General features: G+C 44.4%; 2 protein-coding genes across 8 annotated transcripts in view; both read right to left on the minus strand.

The window, feature by feature from the left end:
• Positions 1-442: 442 nt before the first annotated feature.
• Positions 443-11,210, minus strand: LOC110527372 (polypyrimidine tract-binding protein 1). 6 transcript variants are annotated; one of them, XM_036982702.2, is made up of 17 exons: positions 10,805-11,210; positions 10,102-10,158; positions 9,935-9,953; positions 9,397-9,439; positions 7,512-7,684; positions 7,039-7,185; positions 6,677-6,886; positions 6,452-6,562; positions 6,116-6,305; positions 5,884-5,958; positions 4,627-4,763; positions 3,966-3,999; positions 3,386-3,478; positions 3,198-3,287; positions 2,911-3,037; positions 2,758-2,835; positions 443-2,172 (listed from the first exon to the last, which is right to left on the minus strand). In XM_036982702.2, the coding sequence occupies exons 1-17, from the start codon at positions 10,810-10,812 to the stop codon at positions 2,040-2,042; spliced, it is 1,725 nt and encodes a 574-aa protein (XP_036838597.1). In that variant the 5' UTR covers positions 10,813-11,210; the 3' UTR covers positions 443-2,039. The 6 variants fall into 6 exon arrangements, 4 of the variants coding, with proteins under 4 accessions (XP_036838597.1, XP_090096355.1, XP_036838595.1 ...); XM_090240229.1 differs by lacking the exon at positions 10,805-11,210 and adding an exon at positions 10,342-10,698; XR_016497070.1 differs by lacking the exon at positions 3,966-3,999.
• A 651-nt stretch (positions 11,211-11,861) lies between these two features.
• The window catches only part of LOC110527381 (paralemmin-1), a 16,457-nt gene continuing 7,594 nt past the window's right edge, over positions 11,862-20,724 (minus strand). The window contains exons 2-6 of one of the 2 annotated variants that reach the window (XM_036982710.2): positions 20,578-20,620; positions 18,559-18,639; positions 15,489-15,604; positions 15,228-15,283; positions 11,862-14,167 (exon numbers count right to left, since the gene is read on the minus strand). In XM_036982710.2, the coding sequence (XP_036838605.1) occupies positions 13,791-14,167; positions 15,228-15,283; positions 15,489-15,604; positions 18,559-18,639; positions 20,578-20,620 (673 nt within the window). In that variant the 3' untranslated portion in view covers positions 11,862-13,790. Of the gene's footprint in view, positions 14,168-15,227; positions 15,284-15,488; positions 16,242-18,558; positions 18,640-20,577; positions 20,621-20,724 lie in introns of both variants that reach the window. The other variant, XM_090240236.1, reaches the window with a different exon arrangement.

Here is a 20,724-nt window from a genome sequence, read left to right on the forward strand (position 1 = left end):
TCTATTCATTCTATTTCTATGCATTTAATCCTATTTCTATGCATTTAATCCTATCTAATTGGTGAAAAAGTCACCTCTGTAGCTGTGGGGACAGAGTCAGGGAGATGATCACCAGGTTGTCATCTTCGTAGCAGCGGGGACAGTCAGAGAAATAATCACAAGGTAAAGTCACCTCTGTATCAGTGGGGACAAAGTCAGTAAGAGATGGCTCCACCTAGTGCCATATTATCTTCCTGGATAGTGATGTATACATGGCTCCAGCTCCACCAAGTGGCCATACAGGGATTGACTAGTGAGAGGGTAATTCCCAAGCCTATCAGAAGGCAAAGAAGCTTCAAATCTTTTCAGATCTACAAGTGTGCCTATAGGGAGTAGGGGCCGGGGGTAGTGCCTTGAGACTAGGGGGCCATTTGGAAATCATCAAACATCAAAAACACAAGGCTGTGTTCCATTAAGTTTAATTTCTTTGTGATACAAAACTCATCTTTACAGCCCTCCAGAGAAAGCTGGCATTACCTTTATATCAAAATATACATGTTGGAATCAACGTTTGTTAACTATATATCAAAATATACATGTTGGAATGAAATGGAATCTGTGGTACAATCCAAATCACTGTGGTACAAAAACACTAAATATAGACAGACAAAAACCCTCCCCCTGCTTCATGACATCACATCCTGTTGACCCCTGACCCCAATAAAACCCATAATGGAAAATAAAAGCGACAACCGTTGCCAGGAAAGGAACACAGAACTACCTCACAGCTATCCACTGTGATATCATCAACTAGGTCAACATACAGTATATATTCATGCTTAAAGTACTCTACCAACAGCGGAATTTAACTGTAATTAATAAGAAATGGGCCAAGAAACCAAATATCACAAATTCAAGGTATAACTCACTCAAAATTACGATTTTTAAATCTAGTGGCCAACTGATTAGGTATAAAATGAAAACAAAATCAAATCCCTAAAGGCGATTTGGACCATAGAATCAAACCAATGGGAGAAGAGAGTTTAGAACGTTGTCTTTTACACTGACACGGATCGTTTAAGTAGCAGGGGTGGTAGGTACTTTGGTCCTCAATAACATCAACCATCAATAGCTACATGAAACAATTTATGCTACAGAAGAATCTATAGCAAAAGCCATATATAGATAGTCAGTGACAGAACAAAGGTAATAAATACGTTTGTGTTGTAGGCACTAAATACCTAAGGCTGTATGAAATAAAATTGGAGAATTGCATGTGTGTATCTGTAAAATATTAGGGGTGAAGTAGGCACTAAAGACTAAATGCTGCATGATTTTAAATGGCACCCCTGGAGCAAGAATTAAGACTTGAGGCACAGTGACCGGTAGATATCAAACAGTACACGGTATAGAAAATGATAAGAGTATAGAACTACTAATGTTACAAAAATACAATGGAATGCATAGTGTACATCTAGAAACCAAAAAGGTAAGACCACAGCCATATATTTCAAATCAAATTATTGATGTTCAAAGAAATATATTTTTTTAAGAGTCCAAATCGTATAAAATCAATGTAATAGCATGGAAAGGCTAGCCGGCTGGTCTGGTTAAGGCACTAGACTGTTGCGGAAAGGCATTTTGTTAGAGCAATATGACTAGTGGTGAAGATCCCAAGGACAGACAGTAGAAACAGAAAACATTAATCAATGGATTTTTTTTTTTTTAAGTATATCAAATGAAAAAACATTGTAATCTAGAAACAGAAGGACTAGATGTGCATTCTGCAGAGTGTAGAAACAGAAATACTAGATGTGTATCTTGGAGAGTTCTATGAGTTTCCCTCCATAGAAGTCGAACTACTAAAATAAAATATGAACCGATTATATCCATAGTAAACGTAAATAATTGTGTAAAAATAATGATAAAACTTAAACAAGTATAAAGGAATGATTAAGTGTCTCGTGTAGAACAAGACTTGACATACAAACGACGTGGAAGGCATTCTGATGAACAGGTTTGGTCTATACTCTAGTTACAGCTGTGTGTGAGTGATTGTGTTAGATGGTAGATTTGGAGAAAGACACTCTGAGGTGGTGGTTATCTCCCAGGTCATGGTTGTGGAACTCGATGAGACTCTCAACAGCTTCCTCCACTGAGCTCATCTGGATCAGAGCCATTTTACGGTCCTTCCTATACACACACCAGGAAAGAGGATTCCCCATTACATCAGGTAGTGATGCCATAAAGACTAGAACATCGTCAGGTAGTGATGCCATAAAGACTAGAACATCGTCAGGTAGTGATGCCAAAGACTAGAACATCGTCAGGTAGTGATGCCACAAAGACTAGAACATCGTCAGGTAGTGATGCCATAAAGACTAGAACATCATCAGGTAGTGATGCAATAAAGACCATTCCACCATTGGGTAGTGACATCATAAAGACCTTTACATTGTCGGGTAGTGATGCCACAAAGACGATTACATCATTAGGTAAAGATGTCCTAAAGACAAGCACATCAATTACCTCAACTAACCTGTACCCCCGCACACTGACTCGGTACTGGTGCCCCCAGTATATAGCCTCGTTATTGTGTTTTAGTCTACTTGATAAATATTTTCTTAACTCTTCTTGAACTGCACTGTTGGGTTAAGGGCTTGTAAGTAAGCATTTCACGGTAAAGTCTACACTTGTATTCGTCGCATGTGACAAATAAAGTTGATTTGATGATTAGGTAGTGATGTCATGAAAGTGTAGTTGGATGTTGAGACATACTGGAAGAACTTGAAGGCCGTGACTGAAGCTCCTGAACTGCTGAACAGTGCCTTCAGATCCTCCTCCCCTACTGCAGGACTAGAGAGAGAAAGAGAAAGCAATAGGACAATCAAACATAAAGGGGATGTTGTGTGTGTGTGTGTGTGTACGTACGGTATGTTGGAGAGGTGCAGTGTGCCAGAGGGAGGGTAGATGTTGTTGTAGTTTTTGGAGCCAGGCTTCTTAAAACGGTGGAGAGGAGAGGTGGCATAGTCCTTTGTCAACCCCTGGTCCTCATGGCCTTGAATAGGATAGAGTACAACATGTCATGACACAACAGTAGTGGATGTTAGACGGCCCATACCTTCCCTGGGCAGCTGTGTGTTTAGACATGGTAGTGTGTGTACATACAGGCAGCTGTACAGTGGTGTGTCTACATGGTAGTGTGTGTACGTACATACCTTCTCTGGGCAGCTGTACGGTGGTGTGTTTAGACATGGAGACACGTAGAGACCGGCCATGGAGACGCACCCCGTTCAGGTGGCTCATCGCTGAGGAGAAGACAAGCCCGTCAAACACCAGAGCACACACACTAACTACTGCAACGCACACAACAACACACAGACGCACAGTCACATACACACAGTACCTAGCTGAGCCTGTGTGCCATCAGCCATCTGGACCAGAGCGTTGTCCTTCTTATTGAACAGAATCTTCACTCTCATCACGTCGCCATACACACCTGGAGAACACACACAGGTTAAAACACAGCACACACTCCAAACCAGATGCATTTTTCATGAAGAAAGAGACTTAGTTGTAATGTCAGTGTTGTAATGTGATTGTCTTGATCAACAGCAGACAGACTAGACTACTGCAATGCCCAGACAACAGGTTCTATACCACCACACTACTCAGTTTCTGGCCATTGAAATGAAACGACTGATTCATGTAAAGGAGAGCTTGGATTTCTGATTCAGACAGACAGACCACAACATGAAAACCAGCCCAGGTAACAGATAGATTCAGTACCAGTTGGTAATTAAATAAATATATTAAGTGAAACAGATTAAAGAATGGTAAAATAATAAAAAGTATATATTTTAGGTCAATATAAGGGTAAATGAAGACTGAATGAGGTAGGTACAGTGATGATATAATATTATTGGTAACAGTAGGTAAATGTAAAATCTAAAGTCATAAAGGGAAACGAAAGGCTGATAACATACCAAAGAGAATAAAGAGGCAGTTTGGTGTAACGCTCTTTATAAACAGCAGGGGGAGGTAGAGGAACCAGGGAGGGGGAGAGAGAAAGAGGGAGGGGACAGGGGTAAAGTGGAGTCAGGGATGGAGGGATGGAGTCCAGCAGTCAGCAGCCAAGAGGTCCACGGGAGGATCACATGGAGGAGGGAGAGATAGAGAGAGGGAGAATGATGAGAAGAAAAAGTTGGCATAGGAGTGAGTTTTTATAAAGGGCAAAGAGCAGGATGAGATGGGGAGGGAGAGAGAATAAAAGAAAGAAAAGGAGGTAAAGAAGAAAAAAACAAGGTCAGTAAACACAGAATAGTGTCTAAATTAAAACACTGTTACTAAGGCAACATTAGGAGAAAAGAGAGATTAACAATGCAACAGGTCAGATAATACAGTACAATAACATGGCCGGTGTCTCTATATAAGGATTATTGTGTCTCCAGCAACTCAAGAATAGACAAAAAGGAAGCCATGAAATGGAAGATAACAGAAGACTGTTAGTTCTAAACTGTGGAGATACACCCATTTAAAGGGCCCAGAGGAAAAGTTTACTCTGGTGTGCTTGTACGATAGAGAAAGGATATGTACTGGTGTGCTTGTGGGTGAGAGAAAGAGTGTGTGGGTAGTAACAGTTCTGACCTCTGGGTTGAGGTTGCTGACCAATAGGACGCCAGCTTGTCCTCCTCCACCGCCGAGGGCTTGCAGGCCGAGACGACTAGCGGCCATGCCCCCTGGACCCATACCAAATGACGCCAAGGCACCGGGCATAGACAAACCTAGACACATATAAAGAAACACATTATCTCAAGCACCGGGGCCAACCTGTGCAGCTGGAGTAGACCGACCGATGATTTGACAATGTAGCAAAAGCTATGTAATAAATGGAGTAAGAACAGGGTTGTAGTAGGCTACAGGTAGAGTGAACCAGCTGACTGGAATTTTGGATGAAAAGCATGCCCAATTTCAAATGACTGCTTCTCATCCCCAGATGATAAGATATGCATATTATTAGTACATTTGGATAGAAAACACTGAAGTTTCTAAAACTGTTTGAATCATGTCTGTGAGTATAACAGAACTTATGTAGCAGGTGAAACCCCGAGGACAAACCATTCAGATTTTTTCCCCCCAATGAGTTTTCACTGGGATTCCAGATTCCTACTGCTTCCACTGGATGTCACCAGTCTTTAGAAATTGCCTGTTATTCCTTTGTGTAATGAATATGTACGGCCATCTTGAACGAGTGTCACTTCATGTGTACTGTTTGAGAGGCGCAAGACCAGAAAGCTAGCTACAGTTTGTTTTCTTCCTGTTTTGAACACAGATCATCCAGTCTTCAATTTTATTGATTATTTACTTTTAAAAAATACTTAAAGTTGTGTAATACAAGTAGTTTGACATTTTTTTGGCAAAGTTTACAGGCAACTTTTGAGATATTTTGTAGTCACGTTGCGCAGGACGGAACCAGTGTTTTTCTGGATCAAACGCGCCAAATAAATTGACATTTTGGATATATATGGACGGAATTAATCGGAAAAAAGGACCATTTGTGATGTCTATGGGAAATATTTGAGTGCCAACAGAAGAAGCTCGTCAAAGGTAGGGCATGATTTATATTTTTATTTCTGCGTTTTGTGTCGAGCCTGTAGGGTTGAAATGTTCTCTCTTTTGTTTACTATGGGGCTATCCTCGCCGAAAAGCCTTTTTGAAATCTGACATGTTGGATGGATTCACAACACGTGTAGCTTTAATTTGGTATCTTACGTGTGTGGTTTCATGAAAGTTTGATTTTTATAGGAATTTATTTGAATTTGGCGCTCTGCATTTTCACTGGCTTTTAGCAAAGTGGGAGGCTACCGTCCCACATATCCCAGAGAGGTTAATGTGAGGATGTACCTGCTGCCTGCTGTAGAGTGAAGGCCTGGGGGAATCCGTGTCCATACGGAGACGCTGAGATCAGACCTGGAGACCCTGGAAAGAGATAGAAGGTGGGGGGAGGGAAGGGAAAAAGACATGAATCTAATTTCAGTGTCAGTTTGACAGTCTCCAGAAGAGCACCCTGGTAGCTACGTGCTAGCTCCTGGCACAAAACAGTTTGAGAAACACCGGTCTAACGTGTGTGTGTTACCGAAGGCGGCAGCAGCCATCGCGTGCTGGTCCATTCCAGGCTGAGGGTTGTGTTGCTCTCCAGTAGAAAGGTCAGGTCTGGTGTAGTCACGGCTCTTATCGTTGTTAAACTTCACGTTGAGGCTGGTCAGCTTGGAGAAACTCACCCTCAGAGTACAGCAACCGTTATAGATGTTCTGACCGTCTAGAGACTGCAGAGAGACAGAGGGATTAGGGGTGTGGAAGTTCAGGCAAGTCCATTTACAGCATCTATTATTGATGTTCTGACCATCTGGAGATGGCAGAGAGAGAGAGATGGAGAAATCAGAGGTTTATTAGAGAGGGGGGGGGCACGTACCATTTTGGTGTGCTGTGCCGTCATGGGGTCAGCGTATTGGACCAGAGCCTGGAACTGGTTGTTCTTAGTGAAGGTGATGATCTTCAGAACAGACCCATACTTGGAGAAGATCTACAGGGGAGAACACGCACAGGTTACATCCCTGCTGCAGGCATTTTGACAACAAGAAAAAGAAAACCATTTGAACACACTCATGACTAAGAAACACTGGAGGAGTGTGCGTACCTGGTGCAGGACTTCCAGTGTGACGGGGTAGAAGAGGTTTTCCACTATGACTCTAAGGACAGGGCTCTGGGTGGCCATGCCTCTGGCTCCCATCTCTCCCCCTCCAACTGACATGGTAGCACCCATTACACCCCCCATACCGGACATGGTAGAGCCCAACATGGTGCCACCCTGGACAGCATTCACCGCCTGCAGTGCTGCCTGGACTCTCTAGGGAGGGGACACAAACATACACTGTTATTACATTGTACTGTGGGCACTATGCTGTAACCTCTGCATATGACAAAGAAAATGATTTGACAAATGTGCTACAGGTTAGTGAGTCTCATTGGTATGGGTCAATGGTGGAAGTGTCCTCTTACTACTTGGTTAGGTGAGTTGTCGGTCTTGAGTTCCTTGTGGTTGCTGTACTGCATGAATACAGGCTGCTGTCTGATGAGGGGGGTGACCGTAGCGTAGTAGTTCACCATGGTCTGAGCCTGGTCCACAGTGTTCATCTCCAGGAACGCCTACACACACATACATAAGATCAGCCGGGTGTGTGAACACCTTTAGGGTAAAGGATCTGTAGTGTGTGTGAACACCTTTAGGGTAGAGGATCTGTAGTGTGTGTGAACACCTTTAGGGTAGAGGATCTGTAGTGTGTGTGAACACCCCTTAGGGTAGAGGATCTGTAGTGGGTGCGAACACCCCTTAGGGTAGAGGATCTGTAGTGTGTGTGAACACCCCTTAGGGTAGAGGATCAGTAGTGGGTGTGAACACCCCTTAGGGTAGAGGATCAGTAGTGTGTGTGAGAACACCTTTAGGGTAAAGGATCTGTAGTGTGCTCACGTACCTGGTTCTTTCCCTTCATCATCAGAAGGTTGGTGACCTTCCCAAAGGGCATTCCCATGCTGATGACCTCAGAATCCTGGATGTCCCCGGGCAGCTGGCGCAGGTGGATGACACGCGATGGAGCGCTGGGGCTCCGCATCTCACCTTTGAACTTCTTACTGTCATTACCGTTGGCTACAAACAGACAACTTTTAAATTTAACTTCTTACTCTTAGCACAATGAACTACTAGAGAACAGCACAGAACATTCTGATTAACAGACACATTACCATTAGCTACTAGAGAACAACAGAACATTCTGATTAGTAGCTAATGGTAATGTGTCTGTTAATCAGAATGTTCTGTGCTGTTCTCTAGTAGCTAATGGTAATGTGTCTGTTAACTTCTTTGGGGTAGGGGGCAATATTGGGAAGCTTGGATGAAAACATGCCCAAATTAAGCTGCCTGCTACTCAGCCGTAAAAGCTAGAATATGCATATAATTTGTAAATTTGGAAGTTTCTAAAAAACGGTTTGAATGATGTCTGTGTATAACAGAACTCATATGGCAGGCAAAAACCAGAGAAAAAATCCAACCAGGAAGTGGGAAATCTGAGGTTTGTGGTTTTTCAACTCAGCCCCCATTGAAGATACAGGGTGATATTGGTTATGTTTCACTTCCCACGGCTTCCACTAGATGTCAACAGTATTTAGAACCTGTTTTGGGGATTCTACTCTAAAGGAGGGGCTCATAAGGGCTCTGAGTGAGTGGTCTGGCAGAGTGCCACAGCCTCGGTCTGGGCGCTCACGTGAAAGGTGATTTGTGTCTCACTCATTTGTACAGACAAAGGAATTGTCCGGTTGGAACATTAAGTTTTATGTTAAAAACATCCTAAAGATTGATTCCATACTTAGTTTGGCATGTTTCTACGGGCTGTAACGGAACTTTTTTTTATACTTTTCGTCCGACGTTCGGCACGACCTGAACACACTTTTGGATTTGTTTATCAAACACCCTAACAAAAGAAGATATTTGACAATAACTGATGGACATTATCGAACAAATCAAACATTTTTGGTGGAACTGGGATTCCGGGGAGTGCATTCTGATGAAGATCAAAGGTAAGTGAATATTTAAAATGCGATTTCTGACTACCCACTCTTTTTGGCTGCTTTGTTGTCTAAAGGCTATACTCAGATTATTGCATGGTTTGCTTTCTTAAAAAATCTGACACAGCGGTGAGAAGTTTATCTAAAGTTCCACGTATAATAGTCGTATCTTTATTATGAGTGTTTCTGTAAATTTATGTGGCTCTCTGCAATATCACCGCATGTTTTAGAACTACTGAATGTAACACGCCAATGTAAACTCAGATTTAAAAAAAATATATATATATATAAATATGAACTTTATCAAACAAAACATACACGTATTGTGTAACATGAAGTCCTATGAGTGTCATCTGATGAAGATCAAAGGTTAGCGATTAATTGATCTATTTCTGCTTTTTGTGACTTCTCTCCTTGGCTGGAAAAAATGGCTGTGTTTTTCTGTGGCTTGGTGGTGATCTAACATAATCGTTTGTGGTGCTTTCGCTGTAAATCCTTTTTGAAATCAGACACTGTGGCTGGATTAACGAGAATTGTATCTTTAAAATTGTTTAAAATACTTGTATGCTTGAGGAATTTTAATTATACGATTTTTGTTGTTTCGAATTTGGCACCCTACACTTTCACTGGCTGTTGTGGGGTCCTAGACAGGTTAATCAGAGTGATCTGTGCTGTTCTCTAGTATCTAATGGTAATGTGTCTGTTAATCAGAATGTTCTATGCTGTTCTCTAGTAGCTAATGGTAGTGTGTCTCTTAGAGAACAACATTCTGATTAACCATCAGCTACACACACACACCTGGGGTCATGATGTAGGAGGAGAAGAGTTCATCAGATCCCCTCTGGAAGAGAAAGGAACATTCACAATCACCATACATCATGGAGACAGAGACAGGCCTAGCTGGGTTGTAGTCACTAAGCACTAACTGGAAGAAAACATGAACATGCTCAATAACAAACTTGTTTCCATTTTCTGTTCCAAAACGTTTTGCTACATACACCAACAAATACGACCTGGGTAAATGTATTAACAGAGTTATGGCTGGAGAGGAGCAGTCTGTCAGACAGATGGTCTTGCTCGGCCAGACTACAGTTAATGAAGCCGCTCTGTGTCAGTCAGTCAATGGTGCTCATGTCTGGAGTGGCCCAGCAGCCTCACTCCATCTCTCTACAATACAGCTACTGTTCCAGCCAGAGACACAAAGACACTCATGCTAACAGCACTCAAGAGACACAGCCCGAGAGGAGAGACTTTAACCAACGTTTTAGCACAGAAGACAGGGGTAAAGACACAGAGAAAAAACAAGGAATTAAATTGTGAATGAAAAGATGCCTACCTTGGTACCCACTGAGACACTGGGGAGAGAGAGAAAAGGAGGGTTACTCATTTGAGTTACTCCAAAGATGGCAGGATGCATTTTCCTAAAAGATCAACCAATCAGCAAATCACTCAATCAACATTTTACATTGATTGTAAATGAAAAAATCTTATCAGGAGACTTACTCTATGTCTGTGACGTAGCCAGGTCCCATAGGATACAGATCAGCATCTAATTTGTGTCTGTTGAGACAAAGGGGGGGAGGGACAAGGAAATGGGAGGATAGAGGAAGATAAGTTACTAACTTTATGAAAGTTCATAGCTAGCTAGAAACTGCATTGACTCAAGAAAAGTTGCGTTAGTTCACTTCGTTGAATTGAAATGTCCCCTGAGCAGCTAATAGCCATAGAATTGGAAGAATTTACCCTAATCCCGAACACACAACATTCGCCTTCCACAAACACGAGCGCACATATGGGAATGCGGAAACTAGCTAACGTTACAAAGACACGTTGATTCAAGATGGGCGTTTTTTTCAAACTACATTTGGCAATACGTTAAATGTGGTTACTTTTGTCTACATGGAAAAAAAACTGCAACTAACGTTTTTTTCTGTTATTTGCAAAATAATACGTTTTTAAAAAAAACAACCCTTATTAAAAGTCTTAACTTCAACTAGTTCCCATCTCTTCCGGACACGCTCACGCGCAGACAATGCTAACTAGCTAGCCTTGTTGAAAGTCTCAAACATCATCTCGTCTCAAACTAAAAGTTAAACTACTACTAAACATATTGCATAACAACATAACTGTATATAAAAAAATAGTCAAACTACGGTTAGATTATTTCCGTTTCTTTTCGACATGAAACTACATCTTTTTCACTCACCCTTCCATCGTTCGATATAATCCACAGGTCTCTGGAACGGCGGCAGATTTCCTTGATTTTCATACAAAATGGCTGAATACACCGAGGCGTTCGTTGATTGGTCCAGGAACTTGGAAAAACCCGAAATGGGCGGGCACTTACACCTAGCACCGCGAATTGATTGGTTCGTAAAAGGGTGGTTATAACATTCTGTTAAAGTTCTCGACCGAAATTTGACCAAAATAATTGTGAAACCATACCCTTGCTTTGTTGACACACATTGATTTATTATGTTCTAGTATCGGATGGCTGACTCGCAAACCTTTGCAACTAAACAATGAATGCTGCTTCTTTCCTGTTTCACAATCAGTTCATGTAATTCAGAAAATACAAATTCCATAGAGTTGTAGTTCATGCACTGGCCAACAGATGGCATAATTTGTCTATTACAGGGCTGACTGAGGAGGAGCAGCTGTGTGATTTGGTTTACTATGGGACTCTAAGCAAGACCTGCTGGGTCAAAATATCAACGTTCATTATACTTCAGCAGCAGATTACTATGCTGGATACAATGGAATAGTCATTTAGGTACAAACTCCATGCTTGGTAAAACAAAATCAACCACACATGAATTAATCAAAAGTATTTCACAGACTTAACCCAGGTGTTTTTTTTGCATGTTTTTTTGTTGTTGTATTAAGTGGTTTGAAACAGTTGTTACTATTTCCAATGCATAAAAAAGCAGAGGTAATCTATGGTGTGTGGATATGACCCATAAACAACCCCAGCTAACCCAAGACCATCACACTCCCTGGTTCCAGCGAGATATCTGTAATCTCTCACTGTCTTGCTCCTCTCTCTCTCTCTCTCTCTCTCTCTCTCTCTCTCTCTCTCTCTCTCCCCCTAACCACACCTTCTCTCTCCACCTCCCTCTCCCCTCTCTATTTCCCTTCATTCAACCTGTCCTCTCCAGTCTCCCTTCTCTCCCCCCTCCCTCTCTCATCCCAGACCCCACCCTTTCTCTTTCCCCTGGTGTACACTGTAGAACAGGGTAATGGAATACACAGACACCAGAGAGTCTCTGGGAATGGAAGGTTTATTCTGCTGACGACAGGTTTCACCTTCCCTTCGATCCCAATAGAACCCATTATTACATTCATGTTAAGCAATATGCCGAAAGGATGGATATAGTTATCAATGATACTGATCAGACCTGATGAGGAGTATTACGATCAATAACAACATTAATCAGAGTTAGAGTTAATGCTACATCAGAAGATTCAACATCACTGACTCAACAAAATTCATAAGCATCAGCATTTAAACAATGGCTGGGCTTGACTCAAACAGTGAAAAAGCCATCTTTTAATTAAAAATAATAATAAAATAGTGAAATGTGTTTATGAGTTGCACAGTGTCATAGTGAGTCTAATGAGGAGATTAGTGGAGATCAATAGATTACTAGATGTAAGTAGAGTATAAATGACTTGAGATGATGAGATAGAGATGACGACATGGGATGGACAGTTTAAAACAGAGATAATAATGTTATCTGAGATGCACCAGATGACATGGTGTGGCTGATTGATTGAATTGGTGTTCCTATTGATTTGTGATGATGGTACAAGCTTGCATGCGGAGTGTGGCTGGCTATGATTTGGCAGAAACCAAACCAATGAATACATTGTATAAAACTTGATATCAACATATTTGAATACTGTTCACACTGTGAAACTATATTACAGAGACAATATAATATGAAACTGACTCATAAATACTCGATACACAGGGAAATATACAAAATGTATGTCTTCTTCATATTCTGGACTAAAAAAACAATGGTAGACATTTTCCAGATGGCTCCGATAGCAGACACATTACAATACAAAGACCTGCTACATTTTCTTTTCAACAATAACGTGACGGCACATCCAGTTCAATAATAAAGAGAATATTAATAGAATAGCATACAGAAGTACACACAGAATACACTATAAATGTCAAGACAGAAAAATATAAAAATAGCATTCACAATAAAAGAATAATCCATATCAGAAGAAGTACATCGTAGTAAATAGTAGTACAATAGCAGTACACAGTGAGGGAGGTTTTGTTTGATCAGTCTGGAGGTACTAGCTGTATCTGAAACAGCAGCCCTTTTCCTATACTAGTGCACTGTGGGAGTGTTTTGGCCCAAAGTACTATAGGGAATAGGGTTCCATTTCAGATTTCCCAATTGTTATTGTAGTACTAGAGTAATACATAGTCTAGTGTATATTGTCCTGGCTGTAGGTTGTTATTGTAGTACTAGAGTAGTACATAGTCTAGTGTATATGGTCCTGGCTGTAGGTTGTTATTGTAGTACTAGAGTAATACATAGTCTAGTGTATATTGTCCTGGCTGTAGGTTGTTATTGTAGTACTAGAGTAGTACATAGTCTAGTGTATATTGTCCTGGCTGTAGGTTGTTATTGTAGTACTAGAGTAGTACATAGTCTAGTGTATATGGTCCTGGCTGTAGGTTGTTATTGTAGTACTAGAGTAATACATAGTCTAGTGTATATTGTCCTGGCTGAATGTTGTTATTGTAGTACTAGAGTAGTACATAGTCTAGTGTATATTGTCCTGGCTGTAGGTTGTTATTGTAGTACTAGAGTAATACATAGTCTAGTGTATATTGTCCTGGCTGTAGGTTGTTGTTGTAGTACTACTACAGTAATACAGTAGTATTGATTCTCCAGTGTCTGTTGGCTGTATATGGTTGGTGTTGGCTGTAGTTTTTGCTGCTTGGCAGGAGGAGTCGGACTGTTTGGTTTTGTAGTCCTGTGAAGTGTGTGATCAGACACACATACACGTACGCACTCAAGTCTCTCTTGCTCTGACACACTCACACACACACACACAAGCATCTTTCTTTGACACACACACACAGACAGACACACACACACACACACGCACGCACGCACGCACGCACGCACGCACGCACGCGCACGCACACGCACACACACTCACATGACTGTGCAACACTTGCAACTCGGTTTCTTTTCCTTCTCCCCCTCCTCCCCTCCTCCCCCATTTGCCTCCCCCTTCTCACCCGTACTCCCATTGGCTGCTGCCTGGGTCTCCGTCTCCCCCTCTCCTACCCCCTTCCCCTCCCCGTCTGATAGCATCACAAACTCCGCCTTGACTGAGCCGTCTCCACCCTCTGTCCCCCCTGCCTCCCCCACCTCCCCTGCTGTCTCACCCTCCAGAGCTGTATAGCCCATGAAGACCAGGGTAACAGGGTTCTCAGCACTGGCCTGGTCTGGACTGGGACCCAACAGCTTGGCTTCTACTCCTGTTAGTTCTCTTCTAGGACTCTGGTTCTGTGATACTCCATTTACAGCTGGGGAGAGAAGGGAGAGGAGAGAGGGGGGAAATAGAGAGGGGGAGAGAAGGGAGAGGAGAGAGGGGGGAAATAGAGAGGGGGAGAGAAGGGACAGGAGAGAGGGGGGAAATAGAGAGGGGGAGAGAAGGGAGAGGAGAGAGGGGGGAAATAGAGAGGGGGAAAGAAGGGAGAGGAAAGCGGGGAAATAGAGAGGGGAGAGAAGGGAGAGGAGAGAGGGGGGAAATAGAGAGGGGGAGAGAAAAGAGAGGAGAGAGGGGGGAAATAGAGAGGGGGAGAGAAGGGAGAGGAGAGAGGGAGGAAATAGAGAGGGGGAGAGAAAGGAGAGGAGAGAGGGGAGAAATAGAGAGGGGGAGAGAAGGGAGAGGAGAGAGGGGGGAAATAGAGAGGGGGAGAGAAAGGAGAGGAGAGAGGGGGAGAGAAGGGAGAGGAGAGAGGGGGAGAGAAGGGAGAGGAGAGAGGGGGAAATAGAGAGGGGGAGAGAAGGGAGAGGAGAGAGGGGGGAAATAGAGAGGGGGAAAGAAGGGAGAGGAAAGGGGGGAAATAGAGAGGGGAGAGAAAGAGGAGAGTGAGAGAGGGGGGAAATAGAGAGGGGGAGAGAAAGAGGAGAGTGAGAGAGGGGGGAAATAGAGAGAGGGAGAGAAAGGTGAGTGAGAGAGGGAAATAGAGAGGGGGAGAGAAAGAGGATAGTGAGAGAGGGGGGAAATAGAGAGGGGGAGAGAAAGAGGTGAGTGAGAGAGGGGGGAAATAGAGAGGGGGAGAGAAAGAGGATAGTGAGAGAGGGGGGAAATAGAGAGGGGGAGAGAAAGAGGATAGTGAGAGAGGGGGGAAATAGAGAGGGGGAGAGAAAGAGGTGCGTGAGAGGGGGGGGGAGCTGGTTAGGCTCTACATTAACACAAATCTAGAAAACATTAGCCAGGTTTCCATCCAACTGTTTTTATGTGAATAAAGTACTGTCATATAAAAATAGTTTGCATCATATAATCAGCAAATGTTGGTAAACTTTTGGTACTTTTTTAACAAATGAAAAAAAAAGCAATACTACATGGAAAATACTGACCTCCGTTCTCTTTGGTCATGACCGGATTCTCCAGCTCCTCTATATCCTGCTCCAAGCTGACACAGACACACACACGCACACACGCACGCACGCACGCACACACACACACACACACACACACACACACACACACACACACACACACACATTAATTACACATGAATGGAGTGTGTGGAGAAAGAGTCGACAACAACGACCGGCAACGGCGTGTGTGTGTGTGTGTGGGTGTGTGCGTATGTGTGTGTATGTATGTGTACTAACCAGAGGATGCTCTTCTCTAGTGCCTTAGTCCTCTCTTCGTCCTCCTGAAGTCGTCTCTGAGTCTCATCTTCCTCTGGAGCCCCATCCAACAACCAGCGCTCTCTCAGAGCCTTCGACTACACACGCACGCACGCACGCACGCACGCAGGAAATATACACACGCACGCACAAACACACACACACACACACACACACACACACACACACACACACACACACACACACACACACACACACACACACACACATACACACACACACACACAGACACACACACACACACACACGCACACGCACAGGTAGAATAGAATGAGCCAGGGCATAGAGAGAGGGTAGACAGACAGTAGGAAATAGAGGTTCAACCCCTGGTCACAGAGGAAGGTATTTAGGCTATGTACACACTTAGAAAAAAAAAAAAGTTTCTTCAGCTGTCCCCATAGGAGAACACTTTGAAGAACCCTTTTTGGTTAAGGGTAGAACCCTTTCGGTTCCATGTAGAACACTTTCCAGGGAGGATTCTACATGGAACCCAAAAGGGTTCTAAAGCCTTTTATCTAAGTGTATATTTCAGGCAGCGACACTGTCAGCTACGTAGACCAGCTCCAGGAAAAAGGAGTAGTCCTTCTCTCCCCAGGATTCTTCTGTCAGCTAGACCAGCTCCTTCTCTCCCCAGCATTCTCTTCTCAGCTAGACCAGCTCCAGGAAAAAGGAGCAGCCCTTCTCTCCTCAGCATTCTCCTCTCAGCTAGACCAGCTCCAGGACAAAGGAGTAGGCCTTTACTCCCCAATATTATTCTGTCAGCTAGACCAGCTCCAGGATAAAGGAGTAGGCCTTCTCTCCTCAGCATTTTTCTGTCAGCTTTATGTGCATTCCAACCATATGATGAAGAAGAATTTACAAACAACACTCCCCTTTTACTCATTCATCCATCCACCCCTCTCTCTCTCTCTCTCTACTTCACTGTCTCTCATCCATCCACCCCTCTCTCTCTCTCTCTCTACTTCACTGTCTCTCATCCATCCACCCCTCTCTCTCTCTCTCTCTACTTCACTGTCTCTCATCCATCCACCCCTCTCTCTCTCTCTCTCTACTTCACTGTCTCTCATCCATCCACCCCTCTCTCTCTCTCTCTCTCTACTTCACTGTCTCTCATCCATCCACCCTTCTCTCTCTCTACTTCACTGTCTCTCATCCATCCACCCCTCTCTCTCTCTCTCTCTCTACTTCACTGTCTCTCATCCATCCACCTCTCTCTCTCTCTCTCTCTCTCTCTCTACTTCACTGTCTCTCATCCATCCACCCTTCTCTCTCTCGTTACTTCACTGTCTCTCATCCATCCACCCCCCTCTCTCTCTCTCTCTCTCTCTCTACTTCACTGTCTCTCATCCATCCACCCTTCTCTCTCTCGTTACTTCACTGTCTCTCATCCATCCACCCCCCTCTCTCTCTCTCTCTCTCTCTCTACTTCACTGTCTCTCATCCATCCACCCCCCTCTCTCTCTCTCTCTCTCTCTCTACTTCACTGTCTCTCATCCATCCACCCTTCTCTCTCTCTTTACTTCACTGTCTCTCATCCATCCACCCCTCTCTCTCTCTCTCTCTCTCTCTCTCTCTCATCCATCCACCCCTCTCTCTCTCTCTCTCTCTCTACTTCACTGTCTCTCATCCATCCACCCCTCTCTCTCTCTCTCTCTCTCTCTCTCTCTACTTCACTGTCTCTCATCCATCCACCCTTCTCTCTCTCGTTACTTCACTGTCTCTCATCCATCCACCCCCCCTCTCTCTCTCTCTCTCTCTCTCTCTCTACTTCACTGTCTCTCATCCATCCACCCTTCTCTCTCTTTACTTCACTGTCTCTCATCCATCCACCTCTCTCTCTCTCTCTCTCTCCCTCTCTCTCTCTCTCTCTACTTCACTGTCTCTCATCCATCCACCCCTCTCTCTCTCTCTCTCTCTCTCTCTCTCTCTCTCTTTACTTCACTGTCTCTCATCCATCACCCTCCCTTTCTATCGCTCTCTCTCTCTCTCTCTCTCTCTCTCTCTCTCTCTCTCTCTTTACTTCACTGTCTCTCATCCATTACCCTCCCTTTCTATCGCTCTCTCTCTCCATTAAGAAAATATGTATATACATTTTCCCATAACGCTGCATAACACTCCTCCCTCTCTCTTCCATATTTCTCTCTCTCCCTCCATTTTACATTTACATCTGAGTCATTTAGCAGACTCTCTTATCCAGAGCGACAGTTAGTGCATTCATCTTAAGATAGCTAGGTGGGACAACCACACATCAGACCTAGTAAGTACATTTTTCCTCAGTAAAGTAGCCATCAGTAAAGTGTCTCCCCTTCCCCCCACCGCTTGGATATAATTGGATATACACACCCTCCCCAGCTCAGCACGCTGTTCATTGTTCTGGTGCAAATACTACTTACACTACTGACAATGGAAGGAACACAAACACACACACACACTCCCACACTCATACACACTCACACACATACACACACACCTCTCAAACTTTTACTTCTCTACCATACGTGTGCACGTCTCCATGGTTACATCACAAAATCTCCAGGCTGCATTACATCATCACATATGACACCTAATTAGAAACAGCCGCTGTAGAACTCATTGTGTGTGTGTGTGTGTGTGTGTCTATAGTGTGTGTGTGTGTGTCTATAATCCATAGAAGGTTGGTCAGAGGAAACAGATTTGTGTCCCACTCCCTCTGAGCAGGAAACCACTCTCACACACATTCTGTACCCCGTTTTAGCCACACACAGAGAAGACAGGAATGGGAGCACACAAGGTCATTGGTGGTGTTCTAACACACACTACTTTATCAGAGGCTGGTGCTTCAGTCAGTGTGTGAATGGTTATCATATGGCTATTTTAGCTTTGGTCAAGTCAGCTAGAGGGGAGATAACAGGGAGGCTATGTAGTGTGCATCGAAGCAGGCTTTATCTCCTAGCTTGTGTTAACAGTCTGTGACAGCCGAGTGTGTTTCTATCTGGTACTAAACAGAGACACAAAGGACTGTGTGTGTGTGTGTGTGTGTGTGTGTGTGTACCTTTAGGTGTTGAAGCTGTCTTCTGTCATCTTCCAGCTGTCTCCTCTTGTTCTCAATCTCTGTCTGCCTCTTCCTCTTCTCCTGTAAAGACACAACACACACACACACACACACACACACACACACACACACACACAAACACACGCAGTAAGTGGCCATGTTAAACATTTTAACCAATGTGATGTGTGCTGTGTCTGCATGTTCATGCCGGATATAAGTCCATTACTGTTCTAGCATTAGCCTAATGCTTCTGGATGTTCAGCTACAGATGTTCATCTACATGCTGTAGAGGGATAGGAGGTCTAGAGGGATAGGAGGTCTGGAGGGATAGGATGTCTAGAGGGATAGGAGGTCTGGAGGGGTAGGAGGTCTAGAGGGATAGGAGATCTAGAGGGATAGGAGGTCTAGAGGGATAGGAGGTCTGGAGGGATAGGATGTCTAGAGGGATAGGAGGTCTGGAGGGGTAGGAGGTCTAGAGGGATAGGAGATCTAGAGGGATAGGTCTGGAGGGATAGGAGGTCTGGAGGGATAGGAGGTCTGGAGGGATAGGGGGTCTGGAGGGATAGGGGGTCTGGAGGGATAGGAGGTCTGGAGGGATAGGAGGTCTAAAGGGATAGGGGGTCTGGAGGGATGTGGGTCTGGAGGGATAGGGAGTCTGGAGGGATAGGAGGTCTAGAGGGATAGGAGGTCTGGAGGGATAGGGGGTCTGGAGGGATAGGTGGTCTGGAGGGATAGGAGGTCTGGAGGGATAGGGGGTTTGGAGGGATAGGGGGTCTGGAGGAATAGGAGGTCTGGAGGGATAGGAGGTCTAGAGGGATAGGGGGTCTGGAGGGATAGGGGGTCTGGAGGGATAGGGGGTCTGGAGGGATAGGAGGTCTAGAGGGATAGGAGGTCTGGAGGGATAGGAGGTCTAGAGGGATAGGAGATCTAGAGGGATAGGGGGTCTGGAGGGATATGGGGTCTGGAGGGATAGGGGGTCTGGAGGGATATGGGGTCTGGAGGGATAGGGGGTCTGGAGGGATAGAGGGTCTGGAGGGATATGGGGTCTGGAGGGATGTGGGTCTGGAGGGATAGGGGGTCTGGAGGGATATGGGGTCTGGAGGGATATGGGGTCTGGAGGGATGTGGGTCTGGAGGGATAGGGGGTCTGGAGGGATATGGGGTCTGGAGGGATAGGAGGTCTGGAGGGATATGGGGTCTGGAGGGATATGGGGTCTGGAGGGATATGGGGTCTGGAGGGATATGGGGTCTGGAGGGATAGGGGGTCTGGAGGGATAGGGGGTCTGGAGGGATATGGGGTCTGGAGGGATATGGGGCTGAAAGGACTAATAGGTCTGAGGTGTGTGGGGGGGGGGGGGGGGTGAGGGGGGAGGAGGGGTAAAAAGCAATGACTGGGTTACAGGGTTAATTCGGCATGGTTACAGGGTTAATTCGGCATGGTTACGGGGTTAATTCTGCATGGTTGCAGGGTTAATTCGGCATGGTTACAGGGTTAATTCGGCATGGTTACGGGGTTAATTCTGCATGGTTGCAGGGTTAATTCGGCATGGTTACGGGGTTAATTCGGCATGGTTACGGGGTTAATTTGGCATGGTTGCAGGGTTAATTTGGCATGGTTGCAGGGTTAATTCGGCATAGTTACAGGGTTAATTTGGCATGGTTACAGGGTTAATTCGGCATGGTTACAGGGTTAATTCGGCATGGTTACAGGGTTAATTCGGCATGGTTACAGGGTTAATTCGCCATGGTTTGAGGAAGGCTCTGCAAACCGACCGACCTCATACCCTCAAGTATCATAAAGTATTCTCACGGCTTGTGAACTATCGTAGCGCAGTGGTCTGAGCAAGTTCTTTTTTTTGGTGAGCGCAACGTTTTGGTGTCCGAAATCTAAGTCTATTTCTGTTGATCAGGCTGGTCTAACAGGAGTTATTAATTAATGGTTGTATGAAACCATGCATGCTGTGTGTGTGTGTGTGTGTGTGTGTGTGTGTGTGTGTGTGTGTGTGTGTGTGTCACTTACAGCGATGGCCTGAATTCTCTCCTGCTGTGAAACCTCAGCCATCCTGAGAGAGAGAAATAAAGTTAGTGAGATAGAAGAATAACAGTGATGTCGACATTCCTGCTATAATAGATTCCAGAGCTCTGGCAGGGAATACTGCTCTGCCTC

The sequence above is a fragment of the Oncorhynchus mykiss genome, chromosome 7 (genome assembly GCF_057628025.1).
Source record: "Oncorhynchus mykiss isolate SJ-2025 chromosome 7, ASM5762802v1, whole genome shotgun sequence".
In the NCBI taxonomy this organism is placed as follows: Eukaryota; Metazoa; Chordata; class Actinopteri; order Salmoniformes; family Salmonidae; genus Oncorhynchus; species Oncorhynchus mykiss.